This window comes from Loxodonta africana, chromosome 11, assembly GCF_030014295.1.
Source record: "Loxodonta africana isolate mLoxAfr1 chromosome 11, mLoxAfr1.hap2, whole genome shotgun sequence".
NCBI classification, from domain to species: domain Eukaryota; kingdom Metazoa; phylum Chordata; class Mammalia; order Proboscidea; family Elephantidae; genus Loxodonta; species Loxodonta africana.
The window spans coordinates 60,368,274-60,394,527 of record NC_087352.1 but is presented as its reverse complement, the minus strand read 5'-3'; the positions used below and the strand labels follow the sequence as shown (position 1 = coordinate 60,394,527).

General features: G+C 37.1%; 1 protein-coding gene across 11 annotated transcripts in view; it reads right to left on the bottom strand.

Moving 5' to 3' along the window:
• PIAS2 (protein inhibitor of activated STAT 2) overlaps positions 1-26,254 on the bottom strand; it is a 124,562-nt gene that overhangs the window by 63,526 nt on the left and 34,782 nt on the right. For all 11 annotated transcript variants that reach the window (XR_010323456.1, XM_064294559.1, XM_064294560.1 and 8 more), the window contains exons 3-9: positions 24,759-24,843; positions 18,792-18,842; positions 18,575-18,665; positions 12,710-12,844; positions 10,432-10,537; positions 8,960-9,033; positions 1,888-2,048 (exon numbers count right to left, since the gene is read on the bottom strand). Coding sequence is in view for 10 of the 11 variants with exons in the window: in XM_064294559.1 (XP_064150629.1) it covers positions 1,888-2,048; positions 8,960-9,033; positions 10,432-10,537; positions 12,710-12,844; positions 18,575-18,665; positions 18,792-18,842; positions 24,759-24,843 (703 nt within the window). In the remaining variant the exon portion in view is untranslated. The remainder of the gene's footprint in view (positions 1-1,887; positions 2,049-8,959; positions 9,034-10,431; positions 10,538-12,709; positions 12,845-18,574; positions 18,666-18,791; positions 18,843-24,758; positions 24,844-26,254) is intronic.

The following is a 26,254-nucleotide window of genomic DNA, read 5'->3' as shown; positions in this document are numbered from 1 at the left end:
ATATATTCTGTTTAACTCAGTATTTCTACCTCTGAGAACTTATGTTAAGGAAAACCCCAAACACATACACAATGAATCAGCTTCAAAAATGTTCACCTTACAGGACAACTTAAAATAGAAAAAGAATAGAAATAAACATGATAGGCAATAAAAGGAAAAACGTTCCAGTCATTAGTGGTATATCCATATAATGGTATATCAAGTATTTATGAAATATTTCCTAAAATAAAGGCAAAGGGATAAGACATATGCAACTTGCTGTCAGACTACTCAAATGAATTCGGGGCGGGGGGGATCTCTCTCTCTCTCTCGCCCCTCCCCCCACACACTCACCCACCCTCCCAAAAGTGTGTATATACAGACATATTGAGAGGGAATGTGACAAAACAAACATAACAAAATGTTAACAATTGGTACATCTGGGTCAAAGTTACACAGGAAGCTCTTTGTGCTGCTGCTGCAACTTCTAAGTTTGTTATTACTTTAAAGTAAGAAGTTAAAAAGATTATAAAAATAAAAACACAGCACACCATAAATTTAGAAAGAAAAGTCAGTCACATCCACTCTTCACTGCCCTACTCCTCTCTACAGTAATAAACTCTTTGAAGAAAAAAAAAAGCTCTACAAGTATTCTTAAAAATCAAGGATATTTTTCACTACATAGTGAGTGAAAAAGTAGGTTACAAATCATTACGTAAATAAAGTATGATTTCAATCTTTTTAGTACATCAAAAACAAAGTCATTACTACAGAATGGTATTGATGATTTTTAATCTTTTTATTAATTGTACTTTTAAAATCTTACACTAGAGCATATATTACACATGCAATTTTTAAAAGTGTTATTTAAAAAATGGATATTCCACTTAATTATAATTAATGGTATGATTAATCGCACTGTTTTCTAAATTCTGACATATATAACATGATATGAGATATAATGCCTAAGAGTTTGGGCTTTAGAGTCAGAAAAACCTAGGGGTGAATTCCAGTTTTGAACTTAGCAGCTGCATAATGTGACTGGTCTATACCCTACCACTCCCTTTGCCTTTTTTGCCTAGACCTTAGTTGCCTTTTCAAAAAGTTCTAGGCAAGCAAAATGGTGTCATTAAATGGACTGGGCTTCCTACGGGATATAAAATATTATCTTGGAAAGCAAAAATAAAAGGAAACTACACACTCTTTCCCCCCAACACAAATCATATTATAAAGCCATTAACCAGATTAATCAGAAACCCTGGTGGCATAGTGGTTAAGAGCTTGGCTGCTAATGAAAAGGTCAGCAGTTCGAATCCACGAGGCACTCCTTGGAAACACTATGGAGCAGTTCTACTCTGTCCTATAGGTAGCGATGGGTTTGGGTTTTTGTTTTTGTTTTTTTTAACCAGTTTAAAAATAAGACTGATGTCCTAACACAGCTACAACATGGGATGAACCTCAAAAATAGTGTTAAGTGAAATAAGTCAAACACAAAAGGACAAATATTGGATGGTTCCACTTATGTATATAAGAAAAGGCAAACTCCTAAGAGAGAAAGTAAATTAGACATTACCAGGGGCTGGGGTGAGGGAGAAATGAGGGGTTATTGCTTAATGAATACAGACTTTCTGTTTGGGGTGACGAAAAGATTTTGCAAACAGGTAGTAGCGATGGTTATACCACACTGTGAACGTAATTAATGCCAATAAACTGTACACTTAAAAATGGTTAAAACGGCAAATTTTATGTTGTATGTGTTTTACCACAATAAAATTAAAACAAAAATAAGATTGAGAATAAGAATTAAGCAGGGAAGACATGAACATCTGGGCTTTATGTTGGAGAAGAATGGATATGAGGCTGTAGAGAACAGAGACATGATCAACAGCTGTTAAAAAGGATACTTACCCATCCAATATTAGACTTTCATATGTAGCCTTTTTGTCACACACAGGACAAATCCAGGTGGGCTTCTTCTCATTCATTTGGAGATAAAGAGCAGCATCAAAACACTGCAGATGTGTACAAGTCACTGCACGACATGGGATTGTCAGCCTCATTTTTCCTAACTACAGGACAGGGAACACAACACGAAAAATTATTTCAGCAAAGAGATCAAGACCTCAAAGGGAACACAGTCATAGATCACAGTGAAAAAGAAATCCAAATCAGAATTACTCCCATCAACATCACTACATACTCTACTTCTATTCATTGAGTGCCTTATTATTTTCAAAATATCACTTCACTTTTTCAAAATAGTTAACATGTGTAATTCTACCAGTAGAAAAAGACATTTATGGTGAAAACAAGTCTCCTCACCCAGTCCTCCAGACCCCGTTTAGAGAGAACCACTGTTGTCCATCTTTTGCATTCCCTTTTGTAGACGTTCAAGTGTGTATTTTAAAAAATATTTTCCCATAAATGGTGGCACGCTATACACAATTCTGCACCTTCTATCACATAATGTATCTTAGTGACTATTTCATACTTCAGTACATAAAAAGCTACCATTATATGAAGGTATCAATTTATTTAACCAGTTATTCTAGTGATGGACATTGAAATTGTTTCCAATCTATTATCACTACAAACAATGGTGCAACAAATATCTGTAGGAAAATTCCTAGAAGTGAAATTTTTGGGTCAAAGGGAAAGCATATTTGTGGTTTTTGTCATACTGACAAATACCTTCCACAGTGGTTATACATATGGATTTACACATAAGGCAAACATACAACCATTGCTGTTGAGTCATTTCTGACTCATACTGACAGAGCAGAACTGCCCCATATGGCTTCTTGGGAGCAGCTGGTGGATTTGAACTGCCAACCTTTTGTTTAGCAGCCTGAGCTCTAACCCACTGTACCACCAGGACTCCGATTTACATGTACACATGTATGAATGTGTTTGGTCACCCTTGACCTTGTGAACATAGTCTACTGAATTTTTTGATCTCTGCCAATGTGGTAGGTGAAAAATATCCTATTATAGTTATGAACTGCATTTCTTATAAGCGAAGCTGAGCCTCTTTTTACTACTAAGAGTCATTTGGTGTTTCTAAGAACTATTTATTCTCACTTTTTCTCATTTTTCCATTTGGTTATTAATCTTTTATTATCTATTTATAAGGGCTCTTTATAGTAGAAAAAAATCTAGCTTCACATATGTGATGTGAATTACAAATGTTTCATTTATGAAAATTTTACTTTTATATAATCAAATCTATCAAATTTTCAATATACCTTTATATAACTGTAGTGCTCTGTTCAATTCTTATTCGAACTGGTAGAGGTATACCAAAAACTAAGACATACTCAGACCCAGATTAGATCAGGTGAAGTTTTTCTGTATAACCTTTCAAATCACCCTGTGTATTTCCTTCACAGAAATTATCTGTTGATAAGCACCTCTGCAGTTATTCTGATTAACGATGTATTTCTCCCACTAGACCCTGAACTCCACAAAGACAGGGTCTGTATCTCTGTTCACCACTATAATCCCCTTGATGTGCAGCACAGTACCTAGCACATATTGCATGCTCAGTACTTGTTGGCCGGGGGTAGAATGAATAAAAGACTGGATAAGGGGCAAGGAGAAAGGAAGGGAAGAGGAGAGGACTTTTTCACATGCATTATAACGTCTGAAAGAACTCACAGCAAAATTATAGCACTGCTAACTGTCTGGGTAGTAAGATTTTTCTACTGTTCTTTTTTCTTTTGGCTTATCTGTAATTTCTAAGTTTTCTAAATTGAACATTTGGTTATTGCAGAATTTAAAAAGAAAGCAATTTAGCCAAATCATCACAACAGTAACTGATGCTTACAATATAAGGTTGATATGTTTTATGTTATTAATATTATCCCCGTATCATAAATGAGGAAACCAAGGCACAAAGAAGCTAAGTAACTTGACCAACATTACAAAGTTAGCAAGTGGCAGAGCCAACATCTGAACGCAGAAACTCTGGCTCCAGAGTCTTATCACTGTGCAATATTGGCCCTACCTAAGTGTCTAACTAGAATTCTAAAAGGGATCTTAGAAGTTACAGTGATTCACACCAGTATGTAGCACAATATAGCTCATCATTTAGAACTGAAAAAATAGAACCTGATGCAACTTCCCTTCCTGCAACATTTGCTTCTATATTTTCCCTTCTTTTAATAACAAACGATCCCCTAAATTATCTAGAATCTTACAGTGTTACTAAGAGCTTTCACGTAAATTTCATATAATCTTCATAACAACCCTGTAATTCCAGAAAGGCTGGTATCTATATTCCTATTTTTGAAATTAAGCTCCCGGGGCTACAGAAGACTAGGCAACACATTCCCTGAGATACAGCTTGGAGCTATAACACAAATCCAAACTTTTCCTCACTTTCATGACAATGCTTCTAGTTTTATTACATCACAAATGGTGCTAGCTTTTGGTTTGAATTATCCACCTTTTCCTCTCTTCCTAAGAGTTTTTGTTCTATTAGAAATGAAACTAATGCCTACTTAGCACCTAATGAAGTGATTACAAGTTTTCCTCCTTTTCAGCTATTAATAAGTTTTCTTAAGTTTTCTAGAGTCAAACTATCTTTGCATTTCTAGAATGAAGTCCTCTTTGTCATCATGTATTATTCTTTTAAAATAGTACTAGATTATATTTGCTGGTGTTTTATTTAGGAATTTTCCATAAATACATGAATTTGTTTATAAAATCAGTGCTAGGAAACAACTCACATAATCACTAAAAAGAGCTGAATGATTACTTTACACCACACCCATGCAACAAAATATCTGCAGTTGATCAAAACAGAGCTACACCTGCCAATGTATTTAAGATACACCGTTAATGAAAAAAGCAAGTCACTGAAGAGTACACATAGCATAACATATGTTTTAATAAATATATATATATGGAAACCCTGGTGGCGCAGTGGTTAAGTGCTACAGCTGCTAACCAAAGGGTCGGCAGTTTGAATCCACCAGGCGCTCCTTGGAAACTCTATGGGACAGTTCTACTCTGTCCGGTAGGGTCACTAGGAGTCGGAATCGACTCGACGGCAATGGGTTTAGTTTTGGTTTTTTCGGTATATATAAATATGTATATAGTTAAACCGACAAAGATATATATCACACTATTAGTAACAGCATTCATGCTAAATAGAAAAAACCCAAAACCCACTGCCATCAAGTTGATTCCAGCTCCTAACAACTCTAAGTAGAACTGTTCCATAGGATTTCCAAGCAGCAGCTGGTAGACTCAAACAGCCAACCTTTTGGTTAGCAGTCAAGCTCTTAACTGCTGCGTCACCAGGGCTCCTTCTGAATAGCAGACTCTGGTAAAAAAAAAATTTTTTTTTCATTTTTTATGCTTTTGCTATACTTGGATAATTTTATATTAAGTATTATTTGTCAATTTTTATAATTTTTTTTCTTTAAAGTAATGCTCTAACTCAGCCCACTGTTGTTTTCATAGGCCACTGGTTCTTACACTTTTTTTAAAAAAAAAAAACCTCAAAGAGCTCTTTATGTATGTGGGTTATACTTTTCAGTATTTGCTGTGTTACGAATTAAAACAAACATTTTTAAAACACAAGAACACATTCCGTTAGTCAGCACAGCAATGATATAATCACCTGGCAGGTAGTCTCTGTTAAACATCATTGTATAGTATTGAGAATGAGAGTAGAGAAGACAAATAACGTCTCAGTATTACTATAAAAATAGTTTTGACTTTGTGGACCTCTTCAGAGTCTCAGGGACTCCTGGATATCCTTGGACCACACTTGGAGAACTGCAACCTTTTTTCTTCTTCTCTCCTGTGCTGTCACTGTCTTTGAATTTCCACAACACACACAGTGACAACATTTAGGACTACAAAAGTTGTTGACCCTAAATTTAATTCTACTCTGGTGTCCTACAAGAGTTAATGAGCATTCCCTAAGTGTCTAAGAAGCACTTATTATTCATTGGCAAAATCTGATCGATTTCCTAATACTGACTGATTATGGCACATCTTTAAAAAAGATCTGAATGTGCTAAATTCTAATTTGGTCATGTGATATCTATTTTGAAAGGTATTGTTTTTAATGAATGAAATTGTTTCAGACCAATGTAACACTTTTTTCTTATGTTAAGAATGTTAAGCAGACAATATCCAAATTGATTTTCACTTCATTATGGAATAATTAGTATCAATCTAATTTCGAAAAAGTTCATAAGTAAAAATGGCTCGTCAGTGGTTTTCAAACAATTCTTAGCAATAATTGAACCTTAAATACATATATTACATACTATACGGCACTGGGTTTTGGGTTTATATATAATCATATGTTAGTATATTTATATACTTACATATATACACACATATGTCAGAATCCCAACCTAGCTCTTCATTATATATGCCCCAGTCACCTACCCTACCTCAGTAGGAAAGACTGAAAATCACAGCTGATATCACACTAACAAAACACTTGTATAAAATTCAGATTTTTGTTCAGGAATATAATGATGCAACTCACACGGAACCTGCTTCGATAGCTACTTTAAAATTACTTTTCTTCAGTCCAAGGGCAGAAGTTTTGGAATTTGCTCCCACCATCCATTCACATCTACTCTAAATCATTTTATAAACACTGGGAAGTATAGCTAAAAACATTTCTTGCACCATCCTAGGCTATAGTTTTCTCTCCCTGTTTTTTGTAAAATAAACCCAGGGTTCAACTCTTTTCCTTCCAAGTGTCTGTGATCCATTTTCTTCTTCTCCATCTCCACTGTCACTGTACCTGATTCTGTGTTATTTCCAACATCAACTGGTTGTACTCCCTTCTGCTTTCTTCAACTGATACTAGTATTTCTCTTCTCAAAAGCTACTTGCATCATCTAAGTTCTGTTATCCACCTGTCAAATCAGGTCAAAACACCTGTGTTTGGTGTCCAATTAATATTTATCATATACTATGGTACAGCTACCCAACTTTATGTTCCCACTTTGTTGTAGTGTGCCGTTGAGCTGATTCCGATCACAGCGACCCTACAGGACAGAGCAGAACTACTCCATAGGGTTTCCTAAGCTGTAATCCTTATGGGAGCAGATTGCCAGGTCTTTTCTCCCACAGAGTAGATAGTGAGATTGAACCACCAACCTTTCAGTTAGCAGCCAGGCGCTTGACCATGGCACCAGCAGGGCACTACTAGAGCTCAAAGAATACTGTTCACTCTTTCCTTAGAAAGAATGGCTCTGAAAAAAAACAGGATGAATACCAAGGAAGAGCTCAAGAGATACTGGAAACAGATCTGCTGTCACTTTTAAGCAGAGAAAGAAAAAACTTTAATGAACTTAAAACAAGACCAAAAACCATTCGATCTATTACTTTGCTTCTTCAAATAATTTAAAGTTAAAATTCTTAAAATGGTCAATTTTATTAAGACTGTCATGGTTGAATGAACTCCTCCCTATTCTTGTGTAGAAGGAATAACTATTCCAACATGTCACTTTTCACTATTACTGCAAGTCTGAGAGTTCTTTAGTATGTTTAGCTGTTGTGTTTTGTTTTGAATGCTCTCATGTAGAATGACACGGTCTGTTGCGGGGCGGGGGGCGGCGGTACAAGTTCTAAGAAAACAATACTTAGAGAAAATGGCGTTTTTAACTGTAGAAATACCTTACATAAATTGTGTAGAAGCACTTTCTTCCTGATAGAACAATTTGACATACTAAAACAAAGGTGACATGACCACACGGTGATTGCACCTAGGGCAAAAAACAAAACCTACTGCCATAGGGTGGATTCCAACTCACAGTGACGCTACAGGGTTTCCAAGGCTATAAATCTCTATGAAAGCAGACTGCCATGTCTTTTTCCTGCGGAGCTGCTGGTGGTTTCAAACCGCCAACCTTTCGGTCAACAGTGGAACCGCTTTAACCACTGCACCACCAGGGCTCTGTGACTTTTCTCACAAAGTTCCTCGCAGCTGGAAAGGCTCCCTGCCAACACTGATTTTAAAACCTTCATCCACTATTCCTGACCTCTCCTCTCTTTTCTTTGGTGCTCCAACAGCACAGCTATATTACAGCTTGCTTTTTCCATGTGAGTTCACTGTATCTCTCAAACGAGATTACTAACTTTCTGACAACTTCTTAGCAAGCCTTCAGTATTTTCTCCCACAATTAGCTCAGTGCCAAGCACACAGGAGAATCTCAGAGTTACTGAATGATTCTCCCCCACAGAATCTACATAAAAAATATTGTTAATTTAAAACTGTATTACATTAGCCCAAGACAGGAACCATTCCCAAAGCCAACTCTTCAGACAGGGATTGGACTGGACTATGGGACAGAAAATGATACTGGTGAGGAGTGAGTTTCCCGGCTCAAGTAGACACATGAGATTCTGTGGGCAGCTCCTGTCCGGAGGAGAGATGATATGGCAGAGGGGGACAAGAGCTGGCTGAATGGACACGGGGAATACAGGGTGGAGAGAAGGAGTATGCTGTCTCATTAGGGGGAGAGTAACTAGGAGTACATAACAAGGTGTATATAAACTTTTATATGAGAGACTGACTTGATTTGTAAACTTTCACTTAAAGCTCAATTAAAAAAAAAAAAAAAACACTATCACAAACAGATTAAGCCACACCACACATCCTCTAAGTGACAGAAATTATTAAACCGGGACCATCAATTAGCATGTATTAGGTCCTGGTAATTGCATTGTTCTTTTTCACTACCGTTTATATTCTGATAAAAGGAGCCGACTTTTAATATGTGCGTACTATTTTTTATTAGCTGTGGATTATCTACAGCATTAACTGTGGTAGATTATTTCTAAACCTGAAGCTATCGCCCCTCTTGGACAGACTTCCTTTTAGGTCTCTTTCTCGTTTAGTCATTGCATCACGATATAGCATTCATTCTCAAACTCGTCTTTATAGGAAAATAATTTATAAAAAGTACAACTCCCCAGCATGCTGTGCTGCTTTACTTACAGGACACATCAGGGACACCCGAAGGCTAGTTGTAGCAATTTCGCTATCAGGATCTGCAGTAAGTTTTTCTTTAACTTTAAAAAAGGGGGGAAAAAAATAACAAAAAAAATTTTTTTTAATTAATACTGACACAAGAATGGAATTATAGAAACACATCTTAGTTTAAAATTTCCCAAACACTTAAAATAGGTCAAAAAACTACAAAAAAAAAAAAAGGTAAAATAAACCATTAAATATAGAGGTATTAAAAGCACAATTATACTTCCAGTATTAGCTTAAAAAATTATAAACTTACAAACTCTAAATCTCATGTTTAACTGAATTAAAAAAATTTCTTTTTAAAAGTAAAATTGTAGGTAAGGAAGAATTAAGAACAAAACAACTAGGGAAAGAGCATGGATATACAATAAATACAGCAGCACTCTGAGCGTCAATGCTTTTCTAATGCACATTCCTTACTGTTTTTATTAGGCAGTGCTGGTTGTTTCCAACAACTGTTAAATCTATCAGCAGAAAATATAATAAAAATATTCTTATACTTCCTTTGACAATTGAAAACTAGTAGAGATGTGGTAATATGTCTTGTGATTTATTCACCAGGTAATGTACACAGTTTCTGTATATACAAGCTAATAAACACACACATCTTCTCCTTCAGATACCCAATTCTCGATACCATTGTAGGGAGAGCCTCGGTTAATCTTTCCAGGCAGTGGAATTGGAACAATGCAAGAAAAACTAGGAAAGGGTTTCCTTGGTTTTCAGCTCTGGGCAGGAAGATCAATTGAGGAGATGAGAAACGGCATGAGTATACAAGGCAAAGTACCATTTCAGTAGCCCTACCACCTAGAATCTTTTTTCTTTTTTGGCTAACTGGGGCTCCATTTTCAATCTAGAACTTTTTCTTCTTTCTGGTTACCTCAATGGTATGGAAGAAAAAGATCTCCTTTCCCAGAAAAATGTCTTTTCGATTAAATTCAATAACTGAGTTACAGTATGGGTTACTGAAGGCTTTTTCTCTGCCCATCATTACAAATTTTGAAAGCAAAATTACAGAATTAAACATCTCAGAAGGCAAATATTGTTGATACCAACATCTCTTTTACAAGAAGAGCTTCTTAGAATTTTTTAAATTGCATATTATATTACACACTTGAGATTCTGAAAACTCAAGTTCCTATCCTCAAGTATGCATCAAAACTATTATGCTAATGTTTACCTAAATAAGAATTTTCATAAAAAGGCCAAAGATCAGGCTATTTGGGATTTAAAATTGATCCTCTACAGAGTGCTAAAAGAAGGCCTTTTCAATTTACAAGGCTCCATTCTTAGAGCATATTTTACACAAAATTCATTTTAGGTTTTAGTCATTGCTCCCAAATTGTTACTGTACTGATGTGTGCGTGAGGCTTCACGCCCGTCCCCCCCCCCCGAAACCATCTCGTATGCTCAGTCTTACAAACATTACTTACTCAGCGCTCTGGAATGGTCAGGGTTTCGAATACCTTTCATTTTTAATCTCTGTAATAACATGGCTGATGTGAGCTGCCGTACAAGATATACAGACATGGAATAATTCTACAAAGAAAGGTAATCTGTATTAAAAATGAGAAACAATGACTCTCTATTTACATAAAATAATTGTCTTAGAAACTCTAGTTTCTAAAAGTATTCAAAATAACTTCCACAGGAAGACTAGAAGGGAACAAAATCAACTCAGCTACTTTAAGGAAGACAGAAGCGCAATCATATTAAAGGTATTTCTCAATCACTTATCACTTTTAAAACACACATGTGAGAGATAACAAAACTATAGGCCAGTGGTTTCAAACTCTGTTTCTAGTTTAGCAAAACTGGTATCTTAGCAGCCCCGTGATATGGATGAGTACCATCCATGCCCATTTCTCCCAGTATAGAGTTTAGCTACTTTAAGTAAAGGAATTCTTATATTTTCACTTGAAAAATGAGTTCCATAGTAGAAACTAAGTTTAAACACCAGCGGTCTGAATTAACATTTGGAGCCCAAAGTTCTAAAGTTCTAATTCTGGCAAAGGAGAACACCTGCTACATGGCCTTAAGCTAATCCCTCAAATGAACCCACCATCAGCTTTCTTCTGAGAAAAGCTTTGACAAACTTAGTCCCCAAAATGGAATTCTACTGGGGAAGGGGCAGCTACTGTAGTATATAAGACACACGAGATGACAAACATAAAGATAAAGCAGGGGAGTAACAGTATTCAGTGCCATGCCTCTTAAGTCTGGCTATTAATAGACCTATATCAGTAGATAAGGTATAGTTTTACCTAAATGCTAAAACAATCTATTTTATCATTACATATCATTCAACTGATTCTACAATAAACAAAATACTTTTAACAGCTGCCAAACCAAATATTTTAAATATTATTCTTTTAAAGTCTTGTTAACCAGCAACAGTCTTTTTAAATATGTGAATATCCAATATATTGTGCAAATTTTAGGTCAATTATCATTTTGATTTTAAGAAACTATTATCCCTATCATATGGCAAAATTTTAAGTCTTAATATCTGTAATCATTTATTTAAAAATCCGTAAGTTAACAATCACTTCAAAAAGACTCCTCAGTTCAAATTCCTCTCACTAAAGCTTCAAAGTATTAATGCTTGATTGTTTAATGTCATTTATATTTGTATACAACCCCCACTTTTGAGATTTTACTTAATCTTTATAATAAACTGGTCTCAGGGATTTAATAAGCAACTTTGCCGAAATCAAACAATGGCCAACCTGGGACTAGGTCAAGATTTTCAAAATTATTTTCCAATGTTTTACCACAGCACATTCAGTTCACGAAAATGAAAAATAATTAGGAGTAATCAGTGTCTTTTGATATACTGATGAGTTATCGAAAAAATTCAGAAATGAGAAATCTAGAGAACAATCATTAAAATAATGGCAATATTTTATAATCCAATAAATAATACAAAAATATTCTTTATTTCCAGCTCTGTAATTTTCTTAATGATAAAACAAAAAAAACTGCTCCTACAAACATATGCCTCAATTTCTTCATCCACAAAATAGGAATACTACCCTTCATGTCCATAAGAGAAATAGTCAAGTTGACGTTCAGAAATTAACTGAAATCTCTTTTCCCATTCTATCCCAGTCATAGAAACAAGTAACTCTAAAATGAAAATTCCCTGTTATATTGATCAGTATCTCTTACTTGGTGCAAAGCATCAATTTGAGACTAAGAATCAACAGAAAGCCAGGTTCAAAGCCAGGCGTAGAGGAAACAATATAATCCTGAGTAGATATTTTTATAGGAGATGATCACATGTTATCTGAAATATCAGTTACTGGAACAGACTATTTCTAATCACAACTTGTGTATATTTAGCCATTTCCCCCAAAGGCTGATAGCATTTCTCTTGGTAAAGAATAACATCAGCCGAAGTTCCCAGTTCTGAAAATATTACTTAAACACACATGTGAATGCACACAAACAACAATTAGCCCATTAGCTTAAGAAAGGTTATAAATATACATACATCCTTTCCAGAAAAATAAAGAGATGATGCTCAAGGAATCTTAAAGAGATAAAGCTTTTTAACCTTAAGAATCTCCACACCTCCCCCCCGAACTGAAAACTACTGCTTTTCAGAGATTACACACAGAAAACAGAACGAGCTAGAGCTAAGAAAAAGCAAATAAAGCAACTCCAAGTAAGGTCACTCTCATGCTACCCAGAGGAGAAAACCTTTACCTTTCCAATTTCTGATGCCCAAGAAATGGAAATCTGGTTTGGCACAGCTGAAGATAACCTAACTAAAGATGTAATATTCAAGGGGCGTCCGGGGCGCTTCTGTTCAATCCCATTTTTAGGTGGTGGTGCATAGCCCTGGAATCATAAGAAAGAAAAATAATTTCTTTATAAGAAATCAAGTATTTTCTCCAAGACAGATACAGAATCTTGCCTGATTTTAGTTACACCAACCTATTACTACTTTATCCTGGAAATCGCAGCCTTCACCCTAAAAGAGGAATATGGCCTTTGAAAAAAGCTAAGAAGTATTTCACAAATTCAGAAAAGTACAACGAAAAATTCATTTTCCATCATCAAAATCAAAGATAATGATGTCTTGCCATATTAGCTATGAATAGTTTTTCCTTTTTAAAAGGAAACCAGGCTTTACATATAGTCTCACAGAAGCTAGGATTTATATGCATTCAAATACTGGGGGTAGGAAAGAGGGAGTACAAACTTTGGGAATAAAAAAGAACAAGTGAATTCCAAAGGAATTAGTGAACTCATAAATTTGTTCTGAAGTCAAAGGATCTCTATTTGCAGATGACATGATCTTACACACAGAAAACCCTAAGGAATCCTCAAGAAAACTACTGAAACTAGTAGAAGAGTTCAGCAGAGTATCGGGATACAAGATAAACATATAAAAATCATCTGGATTCCTCTATACCAACAAAAAGAACGTCGAAGAGGAAATCACCAAATCAATACCATTTACAGTAGCCCCCAAGAAGGTAAAATACTTAGGAATAAATCTGACCAGAGATGTAAAAGACCTATACAAAGAAAACTACAAGACGCTTCTACAAGAAACCAAGAGACCTACACAAGTGGAAAAACATACCTTGCTCATGGATAGGAAGTCTTAACATTGTAAAAATGTCTATTCTACCAAAAGCGATCTATAGACACAATGCAATTCCCATCCAAATTCCAATGACATTTTTTAATGAGAAACAAATCACCAACTTCATATGGAAGGGAAAGAGGCTCCGCATAAGTAAAGCATTACTGAAAAAGAACAAAGTGGGAGGCCTCATGCTACCTGATTTTAGAACCTATTATATACTGCCACAGTGGTCGAAATAGCCTGGTACTGTTAAGACAACAGATACAGAGACCAATGGAACAGAACTGAGAATCCAGACATAAATCCATCCACATATGAGCAGCTGATATTTGACAAAGGCCCAAAGTCAGTTAAACGGGGAAAAGACAGTCTCTTTAACAAACCCACAGTGCTGGCATAACTGGAGAGCCATCTACAAAAAAATGAAACAAGATCCATACCTCAAACCATGCACAAAAATGAACTCAAAATGGATCAAAGACCTAAATATAAAATCATGGAAGAAAAAATAGGGACGACGCTAGGAGCCCTAAAACGTGGAATAAACAGTATACAAAACATTACTAACAATGCAGAAGAGAAACTAGATAACTGGGAGCTCCTAAAAATCAAACACCTAGACGTAGTGGTTAAGTGCCACAGCTGCTAACCAAAGGGCTGGCAGTTCGAATCCACCAGGCAGTCGCTGGAAACTCTATGGGGCAGTTCTACTCTGTCCTATAGAGTCACTATGAGTTGGAATCGACTCGACAGTACTGGGTTTGGCTTTTTTGGTTTATGCTGATCCAAGGCTTCACCAAAAGAGTAAAAAGATTACCTACAGACTGGGAAAAAGTTTTTAGCTATGACATCTCCAATCACTGTTTGATCTCTAAAATCTACATGATACTGCAAAAACTCAATTATAAAAAGACAACCCAATTAAAAAAATGGGCAAAGAATATGGACACTTCACTAAAGAAGACATTCAGGTAGCTAACAGATGCATGAGGAAATGCTCACGTTCATTAGCCTTTAGAGAAATGCAAATCGAAAACGACAATGAGATCCCATTTCACTCTAACAAAGCTGGCATTAATTCAAAAAACAAAATAATAAATGTTGGAGAGGTTGTGGAGAGACTGGAACACTTACATAACACTGCTGGTGGGAACATAAAATGGTACAACCACTTTGGAAATTGATTTGGTACTTCCTTAAAATACTAGAAATAGAACTACCATACAATCCAGCAATCCCACTCTCTGGAATATATCCTAGAGTAATAAGACACAAACAGATATACGCACACCCATGTTCACTGCAGCTCTGTTTACACTGGCAAAAAGATGGAAGCAACCAAGGTGCCCATCAACTGATGAATGGATAAAAAAAATTATGGTATATTCACACAATGGAATACTATGCATCGATAAAGAACAATAATGAATCCGAGAAACATTTCATAACATGGAGGAATCTGGAAGGTATTGCACTGAGCAAAATTAGTCAGTTGCAAAAGGACAAATATTATATGAGATCACTATTATAAGAACTTGAAAAATAGTTTAAACAGAGAAGGAAATATTCTTTCATGGTTATGAGAGTGGGAAGGGAGGGAGGGAGAGGGGTTTTCACTAATTGGATAAAAAAAAAAAATTGGATAGTAGATAAGAACTATTTTAGGTGAAGAGAAAGAAGACACACAGTACATGAGAGGTCAGCACAATTGGACTAAACCAAAAGCAAAAAAGTTTCCTGAATAAACTGAACGCTTCAAAGGCCAGTGTAGCGGGGCGGGGGTTTGGGGACCATGGTTTCAGGGCACTGGTGAGGAATGAGCTTCTAGGATCAAGTAAACACATGAGGCTATGTGGGCAGCTCCTGTCTGGAGGGGAGATGAGTGGAGGTAAGGAGCGTGCTGTCCCCTTAAGGAGGAGAACACCTAGGAGTATACCCCCCAAACCCCCATACAGCAAGGTATATATAAATTTTATGAGAAACTGACTTGATTTGCAAGCTTTCACTTGAAGCATAATAAAAAAAATTTTTTTTTTTTAAAAAGCTATGGCTGCTAACCAAAAGGTTGGCAGTTCAAATCTACCAGGCCTGCCTTGAAAACTCTATGGGTCCTGTAGGGAAGCTATGAGTTGAAATCGGCTCGACAGCAATGGGTTCGGTTTGGTTTTTTTTGCCTTTTGAGTAGAATGGAAATTGTATTCTTTAAAACCAGGTCAAGAAAACAAATAAGAATAATCAATATTTCAATTAGCATTAAATAAGCTTGCTGGCTATAATAATATTGCTATTTATGCTTTATTCTATTTTTTTCAAGTCACCAAGTGTTTGCTTTAAAATAGCAAATGTATTCATTTCAGATTCACAGCATATCCAATTCTCAATTAACACAGGGCTTTTTGGTTTAATTGTAATTTTCAAAGACAAAATAGTATATTTTTTAGAAAATTTCTTAGCACTGAAAACATCTATGTATTGAAAAACAGATATCATGTATACTTCACTGAATCTGAAACGCCACTGACTGTAATTTAATTATATACCACTGAGAAGGAAAAAACATCAAGCTACTGATTATTGTTGTTAGTTGCCACAGAGTATACGCCAACTCGTGGCGAACTCACTTTCCGCATACATAACAAGAAACTATAAGCAAAAATAAACTGGCTAATGTGTTCCTTTTAGATATACAGAAGAATCTTCTGAATCACTTCTCACTTAGCCATCAATGTACACGTCTTTCCACATGATACTCTATATGCCATCAAGAGCTTTAAAGGTAGTATTTCTTAAAACTGTATTCCACTCCTCTAATGTCTCTCCGATATTTTGCAAGCCATCAACAACTCATACAGCATGTGTAAATGCTGATATACTCTGGATCTTATGAGAAGGTATCAGTGAAAGGTTTTCAGACAACAGCCAAGATTCATATTCCTTTGTTAAAATGCCTTTATATCTAGCAGTTAGTACGTTCACAGTACAACCTATTACAAATACTCAAGGGTTAGTTAGTGCTTTGGGACAGAAGCCAACAATAACTGTCTGTATGTTAACTATCTCAGAGGCAGTGTTCAACTGCCTAGATTTCATATCTCTTAAGAGGCCTGGAAAAGTTCAAGAGCCATCCATGGTGATGCTGCAGACCTTATACATGAAGATAACACACAAAGCCACGACATGGTTGGTCCATTTGGAAAATTTTGTGGAACATGTTTAAACACATCTGTAACCACCATGTTTTCTGTACCAATGCCAAGAAGCTTAGGCAGAGCCTCACACATTTCAGACAGAGGACCCATAATCGGCATAGTCACATGATACTGGACAGGTCTTCAGGGTGGGTCTGTAGACACCAAAAAGGCCTCCAAAGTTACATCTTTCTTCAAGAATAATGGGAGAGTTAAATAGCAATGAGAGTCAAAGCTCAAATTCTGGGCAAAGAAAAGTAGATATGAAAAGGCCATGGAAAGTGTCCACAGAGCCATTTTATAATCTGTGATTTTGCCAGGCTTCTTTTGCCACCACATGTGGTCACCCATTGGCATCCTTCAGCTCCAAGTAGGGATGCTTCTTCCCTCAGTTCAGATCTGTGTGCAATCCATCCAGATAAAAGACAGCTCCTCAGACTCCTGTTGCTGGTAACCAGGAACCTAAGAGGCAAAATGTCCCACCTGAGTTTTGAACATGGATGGGGCCATGTGAGCACTCCTCCCCAACCATATCTGTATCTACTCATCCTCCACAATTTCCCTTTTCATCCCAGAGGGCTGTCTTAGTCGATTTCAGCCTCAAGACATCTTTCAGAAAAAGTCAATCAGTGGTACGGGGTTGCTCAAGCCTTGCAAAATTCATGAAAGAAGTATTTCTAGGTCTCTAAGTTCACAGGCTATATATAAGACGAATGGGACGCCTGACAACTATACAACACAGAGAAGTCAGATCCCTTTGACTACAATGGTCTGCCTGGGCCACAGGCTGTCTTCATTTTGGGGTTCAATTACAAGAACTTGACTATGGTAGAGCCCACAGTCCTAGACTGTGTTGTCTAACTTGTTTAGCTGCTCAAAGGTGTTGCTTATGTAGTTATTCTGGAGTATGTTTCATGTTCAGCAGGATGCTAAACAGCTTCCTTATATCCTTTCTCAATGGTCACAAGGGTGTCTGCTTTGCTGAAATGGCAACTTGGCAAACTGACAGGGTCACTGTTCTTATAACACCTCAATTCCAACAAATACACCTCCACTTTGTAGTCTTAACAAACAGGCCATTCGCCACTACTTTTGTGATAATGGCTCTGCTGCCCTTGTACACAGCAATACCAATTTAGTAACTTATTCCAAGCCTCAGTGGAGAACAATACACAGTCCAGGTCAACAAATAAGTGTTATTTTAAAATTTGACTAACAGGATCTAAAGAGTCCAGAGATATCTATCAAACCAGGAAAAGGCTGTATTCATTCACATTGTATGTATCTCAGCTGTGGAAGCCCATATACCACTTCACTGGTAAACAATGGGTTGTCAATCAAATATCATTGCATCCTCCCTCCAAAGTATGTGCTTCATCAAGGCTCAAGTTTAGAACTCTTGATCTGTTTCCAGTCACTCTCAGCAGTCTCTGCTTTTTACCATCTCATCCATGGCTCAGGCCCAACTAATCCAGGCATCCACCACAACATGCTGCCCTACACATCCAAGTGCCCAAGTTCTGCCTTGCTACTAAGACCACCTGACACGTCCCCAAAAGTCTCTCATGGCTTCCTTGTTTTCTGACTCAAAATGTTCCAGGTTCATCTTTTTCATCTGCCCCAGACCTGGAATCAGCCATTTCTCAAGGGGTGCCATCTAATGCATAATGGTATTAAATCTGGATACTAGGACTTTTCACTGGTACTGAGTTGTCACTGCTTCTAGGTCACATCAGTGTTTATACTAAACTTACATGCATGCCTGGTGAATAAAAAGTAACTTACAGGCAAAGGAAACAGCTTCCCATTTACTTTTATACACAGGCTATTGGGATAGTTATCTTCTTGAGGGCAACTTGTCTCTGCCAGGCAAAGTCTGCATAAGGAGGAAAAAAAAAAACTCAAACAGTGTACTCAAACATGCTTATATATTTAAAAAAAAAAAAAAACTCACACGTATTTAGAAAATGTAAAATTAAGTAAACAAAAACTTCAAACTCACCTCAGCTGAACTTGGACCGTATAATCTCTCCTTCCACCTGGCAAAAAATCCCTTTTGGAAAGAGAAAGAAATTGGGTTAAGAAAGTGCAATGAGAATTCACAGCAACATTCTCACCAGAAAAAGCATACTCCTATTTTTATTCTTATTCCTTAAAAGGTGAACATTCGCCTACCAATAACAACCAACAGCACAAGCCTTATTCAAAACGCTACAGTGATGCTAACCACCATTTACTTAACTTTTAAGGGATTTTTCATTCATAGAAACTTTCATGAAGCAACATTTACTTCAGTAGGCATCTAATGTCAAATACAGATTTGGTTAACTTGGAAATGGAACATCCTAGGATCTGAAATAGTTTAGTAAATAAATCAGTTTGCTTACAGTGGTTCTTAACCTTGGCTGAGCATTCTAATCACCTGAGGACTTTTAATATAGAGGCCCATTCACCAGATATTCTTATTGGTCTGGTGTATTCCCTAAGCATCTGCAGTTTTTAAAGTTGCTCAGATGATTTCAATATAGAGCCAGGATCAAAAAATATGGCCTAGAGTCTCAAATCCTCTCTATATCGTGGGCGGCTTCATAATTATGCATCCACTTAAGGACACAGAACCTCTTATAATCTCTAGATTAGAACCTAAGAGAGTCCATATAAAATACTTTTGGCTAGAAATGCAGGACCTCTGGGCCCATAGCTGACCTGCATATCAAAAAGATCGCTAGATGAATCATATACATATTACAGTTTAAGAAGTATTGTCCTAGACAAAAGATGAAAACACTTTAAGTGCCCATCAACAGATGAATGGATAATCAAATTATGGTACCTACACACAATGGAATCTACACAATGATAAAGAACAATGATGAATCCACGAAACATCTCACAACACGGGTGAATCTGGTGGGCATTATGCTGAGTGAAATAAGTCAATCACAAAAGGACAAATACTGTATGAGACCACTACTATAAAAACTCAAGAGAAGGTTTACACACAGAAAGAAACAATCTTTGGTGGTTATGAGGGAGGGGAGGGGAAATCATTAACTAGATAGGAGATGAGCATTAACTTTGGTGAAGGAAAAGACTGTACAGTATAAGGGAAGTCAGCACAACTTGACCAAGGCAAAGTCACAGAAGTTTCATACAGACATTGTAACACCCTGAGGAACTGAATTACTGGGGCTGAGGGCTGGGGACCATGGTTGCAGGTGTCATTTTGGTCAACTGGCATAACAAAGTTCATAATGTTCTACATTTTACTTTGGTGAGTAGCGTCTGGGGTCTTAAAAGCTTGTGAACAGGTATCTAAGATACATCTACTGGTCCCATTCAGTCCAGAGTAAAGGAAAATAAAGAAAACCGAAGATAATGGGAAATATTAGTCTAAAGGACAAACAGACCACAAGTACCACGGCCCCCACCATGCCCGGCTACCACCACCTACCTTTCTAACAGGGATCACAATAGAGTGGGGGAAAAATGTAGAACAAAATTCAAATTCCCCCCCCTCAAAAAAAAGACCAGACTTGCTAGTCTGACACAGACTAGAGGCACCCCCAAGACTCTGGCCCCCGGATACTCTTTTAACTCAGAACTGAAGCCACTCCTGAAGTTCACCCTTCAGCCAAAGATTAGACAGGCCTATAAAACCAACAGTAACACATGGGAGAAACTTTAAATCATGTATACGAGACTGAAAAGGCAAGAACTGCCCAAAAGCAATGACAAGAAGGCAGGAAGAGAGAATAATGGACGGATGGAAATAGGGAATTGGGGTGTGGAAGAGGAGAGTGTTGACACATTGCAACCAACGTCACAAAACAATCTGGGTATAAACTGTTGAATGAGAAACTAATTTGCTCTGTCAAATTTCCCCTTAGCACAATTAAAAAAAAAAAAAAAAGCTTTGCCCTTAGTCATTATCATAAATCCATAAATCTTGGGCTTTGTCAGAGAGAAGATCATTAGAGATTAGTCCTCTGAGAAACTTGAAGAAGTACAGGTTTCTAACTTCCTCTAACTGGATCAGTCTTCTTATTGTCACCAGTGTTCACTGGAAGGCAATAAAAATGTAGAACAAAATTTAAACTCACCAAAAAAGACCAGACTTACTGGTCTGAAACAAACTGAAGAAACCCCAAGAGTATGGCACCTGGACACCCTTTTAACTCAGTACTGAAGTCACTCCTGACGGTCACCCTTCAACCAAAGACTAGACAGGCCCATAAAACAAAACGAGACTAAACAGGTACACCAGCCAGGAGCAAGGACGAGACGAGGAGGGGACAGGAAAGCTGGTAATGGGGAAACCAAGGCAGAGAACGGAAGAGTATTGACATATTGTGGAGTTGGCAACTAATGCCACAAAACAGTATGTGTATTGGTTAATGAGAACTAATCTGCTCTGTAAATTTTCATCTAAAAAAATCTGTTGCCATCGAGTTGATTCTGACTCATAGCGACTGAAAAGGACAGAGTAGAACTGCCCCATAGGGTTTCCAAGGAGCGCCTGGTGGATTCAAACTGACGGCCTTTTTGGTTAGCAGCCATAGCTCTTAATCTCTATGCCACCAGGGTTTCCTAAAGTACAATTTAAAAAAAAAAAAAAACTTTTAGATCTTGAAAGTGACATAAACAAAGAAACCAATGGAGTGTAACGAACTGATGGGATACAGCAGGTAAGACTGGGTAATACAAAGAGCCCTCTGACCAAGGGGATCCCAATGCCATTAACTAAAATGGGGACTACAGGAGGAAATACACCAAACAAAAATTTCTTTGAGGCCATGTCCTGCGACCATGAACATCAAGCTACAAGCCAGTCTGTTCGTGCATTATTCTTTGAGAGCTCAAACTTTGCAGGGTCAGATTATTAAATCATTTTACAAGCTTTTGTTGAGTGCCATATATTTTAATAAAAGCGATATGATTAGTCAAAGAATCTAAAGTTCCGTCCCCACATTCATCTACACAACAATGCATCTTCAGAATGTTGGTCGGTGTTGAGAGTTGCTCAGCTTATAAATCTGATCCACTATCTTGAGACTGACACTGCACACCAACTAAAGACTTTTGAGAAGGCCTGCTATACAGAACTTATGCAATTATGTTGAATACAGAATTTCCCAAACTTATTTAAGTACCTATCTTTTTGTTTTCTCTTTCTTAATCAAAACTCAACATTTTCAGAGAAGGTGAATGAACAGTTGAAAGAAGGCAAAAGGCCTCTAATTTGTTCAACTCTTTGCTCTGCTTTTAATTCTATAATCCCGGAAAATCATTTAACTTCTAAGAGCCTCAGAGTTCTCTTACGATGGATCATGTAAGAATGCAACTTTAAAGTCATATAAAATGCTAAATTATTAACACCAACAATGACTGTACTTGTAATTATAAAAGCATATACTACAAGTTTTCTTTTCTCTTACATTTCTTAGCTTCATTTGTTCTATAAAAATGTGAATACTTTAAATTTTTTCTATTTTTCTAAATGGCAAGGCTAATAGTGCTTTCCAGAATTGCTTTCAGGTTTCTACTGGTTTTTTTGGTTAGGGTTACTAACACCTGTACTTTGCCCACAACAGTCTGTTTATGCCTCTTATCCCATCACAATTATTAGTAATATCTTTCACTCCCAAATATGCCCCGATTTGGATGACAAATTTTATGGTCAACCTATCTCTGGGTGACTTCACAAATTCCGTTTTATATTGCTATATTTGGAAAGGAGCCCTGGTGGTGCAGTGGTTAAAAAAGCAGCCACTAATACAGAACATTACTAAAATGCCAAAGAGAAACAAGATAACCGAGAGCTAATAAAAATCCAACACCTATGCTCTTCTAAACACCACCAAAAGAGTAAAAACACCACCTACGGACTGGAAAAAAATTTTCAGCTATGACATCTCTGACCAGCACCTGATCTCTAAAATCTACATGATTCTGCTAAAACTCAACCACAAAAAGACAAACAACCCAATTAAAAAATGGGCAAAGGATATGAATAGACACTTCACTAAAGAAGACATCCAGGCATCTAACAGATACATCAGGAAATGCTCTCGATCATTAGCCATTAAAAAAAAAAAAATCAAAACTACAATGAGATTCCATCTCACTCCAACAAGGCTGGTATTAATCCAAAAAACACAAAATAATAAATTTTGGAGAGGCTGTGGAGAGACTGGAACACTTATACACTGCCGATGGGAATGTAAAATGGTACAACCACTTTGGAAATCAATTTGGCGCTTCCTTAAAAAGCTAGAAAATAGAACTACCATATGACCCAGCAATCCCACTCCCAGGAATATATCCTAGAGAAATAAGAGCCTTTACACGAACAGATACATGCACACCCATGTTTACTGCTGCACTGTTTACAACTGCAAAAAGATGGAAGCAACCAAGGTGCCCATCAACGGATGAATGGATAAAGAAATTATGGTATACTCACACAATGGGATACTACGCATCGATAAAGAACAGTGAGGAATCTATGAAACATTTCATAACATGGAGGAACCTGGAAGGCATTATGCTGAGTAAAATTAGTCAGATGCAAAAGGACAAATGTTACATAAGACCACTATTATAAGATCTTGAGAAATAGTTTAAACTGAGAAGAACACATTCTTTTGTGGTTACGAGAAGGGGGAGGGAGAGAGGGTGGGAGAGAGATATTTACTAGTTAGATAGTAGATAAGAACTACTTTAGGTGAAGGGAAGGACAACACTCAACACAGGGGAGGTCAGCACAAATGGACTAAACCAAAAGCAGTTTCCTGAATAAACTGAATGCTTCTAAGGTTAGCGAAGCAGGGGCAGGGGTTTGGGGACCATGCTTTCAGGGGACATCTACGTCAACTGGCATAATAAATTCTATTAACATTTTGCATCCCACTTTGGAGAGTGGCGTCTGGGGTCTTAAATGCTAGCAAGCAGCCATCTAAGATGCATCAATGAGTCTCAACCCACCTGGATCAAAGGAGAATGAAGAACACCAAGGACACAAGGTAATAAAGAGCCCAAGAGACAGAAAGGGCTACATGAACCGGAGACTACATCATCCTGAGACCGGAAGAACTAGACAGTGACCGGCCACAACCAATGATTGCCCTGACAGGGAACACAGCAGAGGACCCCTGAGGGAGCTGGGGGAACAGTAGGATGCAGGCCCCAAATTCTCATAAAAAGACCAGACTTATTGGTCTGACTGAGACTAGAAGGACCCTGGTGGTCATGGCCCCCAGACCTTCTATTGGCTCAGGACAGGAACCATTCCAGAGGCCAGCTCATCAGACATGAATTGGACTGGACAATGGGTAGGAGAGGGATGCTGGTGAGAAGTAAGCTACTTGGATCAGGTGGACACTTGAGACTATGTTGGCACCTCCTGCCTGGAGGGGAGATGGGAGGGTAGAGGGGCTTAGAAGCTGGCAAAATGGACATGAAAAGAGAGTGCAGAAGGAGGGAGCAGGCTGTCTCACTGGGGGGAGAGTAATTGGGAGTATGCAGCAAGGTGTATATAAGTTTTTATGTGAGAGACTGACTTGATTTATAAAATTTCACTTAAAGCACAATAAAAATTATTTTTAAAAAAGCAGCCACTAACCAAAAGGTCAGCAATTCGAATCCACCAGTCACTCCTTGGAAACCCTATGAGGTAGTTTTACTCTGTCTTATAGGGTTGCTATGAGTCAGACTCAATGGCAATGGGTTTTGGGGGTTTGTTGGTTATACTTCGAATACGATTTTCACTTAAAAAAAAAAAAACCATTACCAAATGTGTCAAAAAGTAATTGAAAAGATACTCTAAGATTTATTAAAAGGGTAAATATTTTTCCTAATACACAGTATGCATTAAATATGTGGTTAACATTAGTCAAAGTATACTACCCTTACTTAAGAAGAAACAGTCCACACTCATGGAGAAGTATATTCTGAACATTCCTCTTACCTGGAAATGCATATTTCTCTAACTTGTTGAGGTGTCAGAGCAAAAATAAAAAACTTCTCTTGAAATCGCTGAATACTGCTTTGAACTGAAGGGAAAAAACAAAAGATAGAATTTTAATAAAAATCCAAGGATGTAAGTGTTTGCAATAACCAGGCACATCTGATAAAGAGCCAAATTCTGGAATCATAAGAACAAAATCACTCCTAAGTGTTTTAATTTTAAGCACTTATTATTCTTTATTCTAAGACACTATAACATAGTCAAAATATAACAAAATCCTTCAAAATCACATTTCATCCTTTACTACATATAGTATCACCTACTGAAAAATCTGAGGAAGTCAAAAATTCTTCCCAGGAGAACTCTACCTATCCAAGGATCCGAGTTTTTTGTTGTTGTTTCTTTGCTCTGTTTTGGTTTGGGCGCTTTATATCCAATTACACAGAACATCCATAAAAAAGAAAAATTAAAACTTCAAAACTTTTAAGTTGATAGAGTTATTAAGATACATAGTAAGCTGCATATAAAAGTTTACCTAGTTAAAAAAGATTACTTAGTAAAGTCACCCTTCTTACTTACCTGCAAAGAACTGAAACTAATCCTGCTACATTATTATTCAATGATGTTCTAGTGCCCATTAAAACAAACAGAACAGAATTTAAAAGCTAAGACAGAGGCCTCAAGTCTTCTACCCTTCAACAAGTACTGCAACACCACTCAAGAAAAATCAGAACAGCCCTCATGTGTTATTGCCCAGCTTTCCTGCAGGCATGTGGATGCCCGTTGAATATCCAACGTCAGAGGGCTTTGACCCATAAGTCACACCACATCAAGAAAAATACTCAACTTCCGGAGTAAAACACTCTTCTCTTTAAGAATAGGCAGTTTATTACAGCAATTATGCTCCTACAAATCATGTCATAAAGTAGTTCATATTTTCTCAGAAAAATTTTTTTAAAAAGGGCAGAAAGGGATGCTGTTTATGATAAAAAAATTTTTTTTTATGATAGAAGTCTTCAAAATTAAAACCATATGTCATAAACACGCTGTAAGGCATAAACACAAAAACATATCTACAGTAGTAAGTCCCTCCATTTCTTCAATTCTGATTCACTCCGCAACCTTTTCTTTACTGTGCAGGTCCCACTTTCCACTCTCTATTTAATATAGGAAGAAAACAAGTGTCAAAATAGTTTGTATAGTATGACTGATCCTAATGGGAAAATGAAAGAGCTGACATCTGCTTCAAACTATAACCATGTAGCTGGTATCAACCTAGGAGTCCCTGGGTGGCACAAACGGTTAAACGCTCGACTACTAATCAGAATGTTGGTAGTTCACACCCACCGAGAGATGCCTCAGGATAAACACCTGGCAATCTGTTTCCAAAAGGTCACAGCCTTGAAAATCTTACAGAGCACAGTTCCAGTTTGCAACACAGGTGGTCGCCAGGAGGCAGAATCGACTCAATGGCAGCTGGTTAGGTTTTCTGGTTG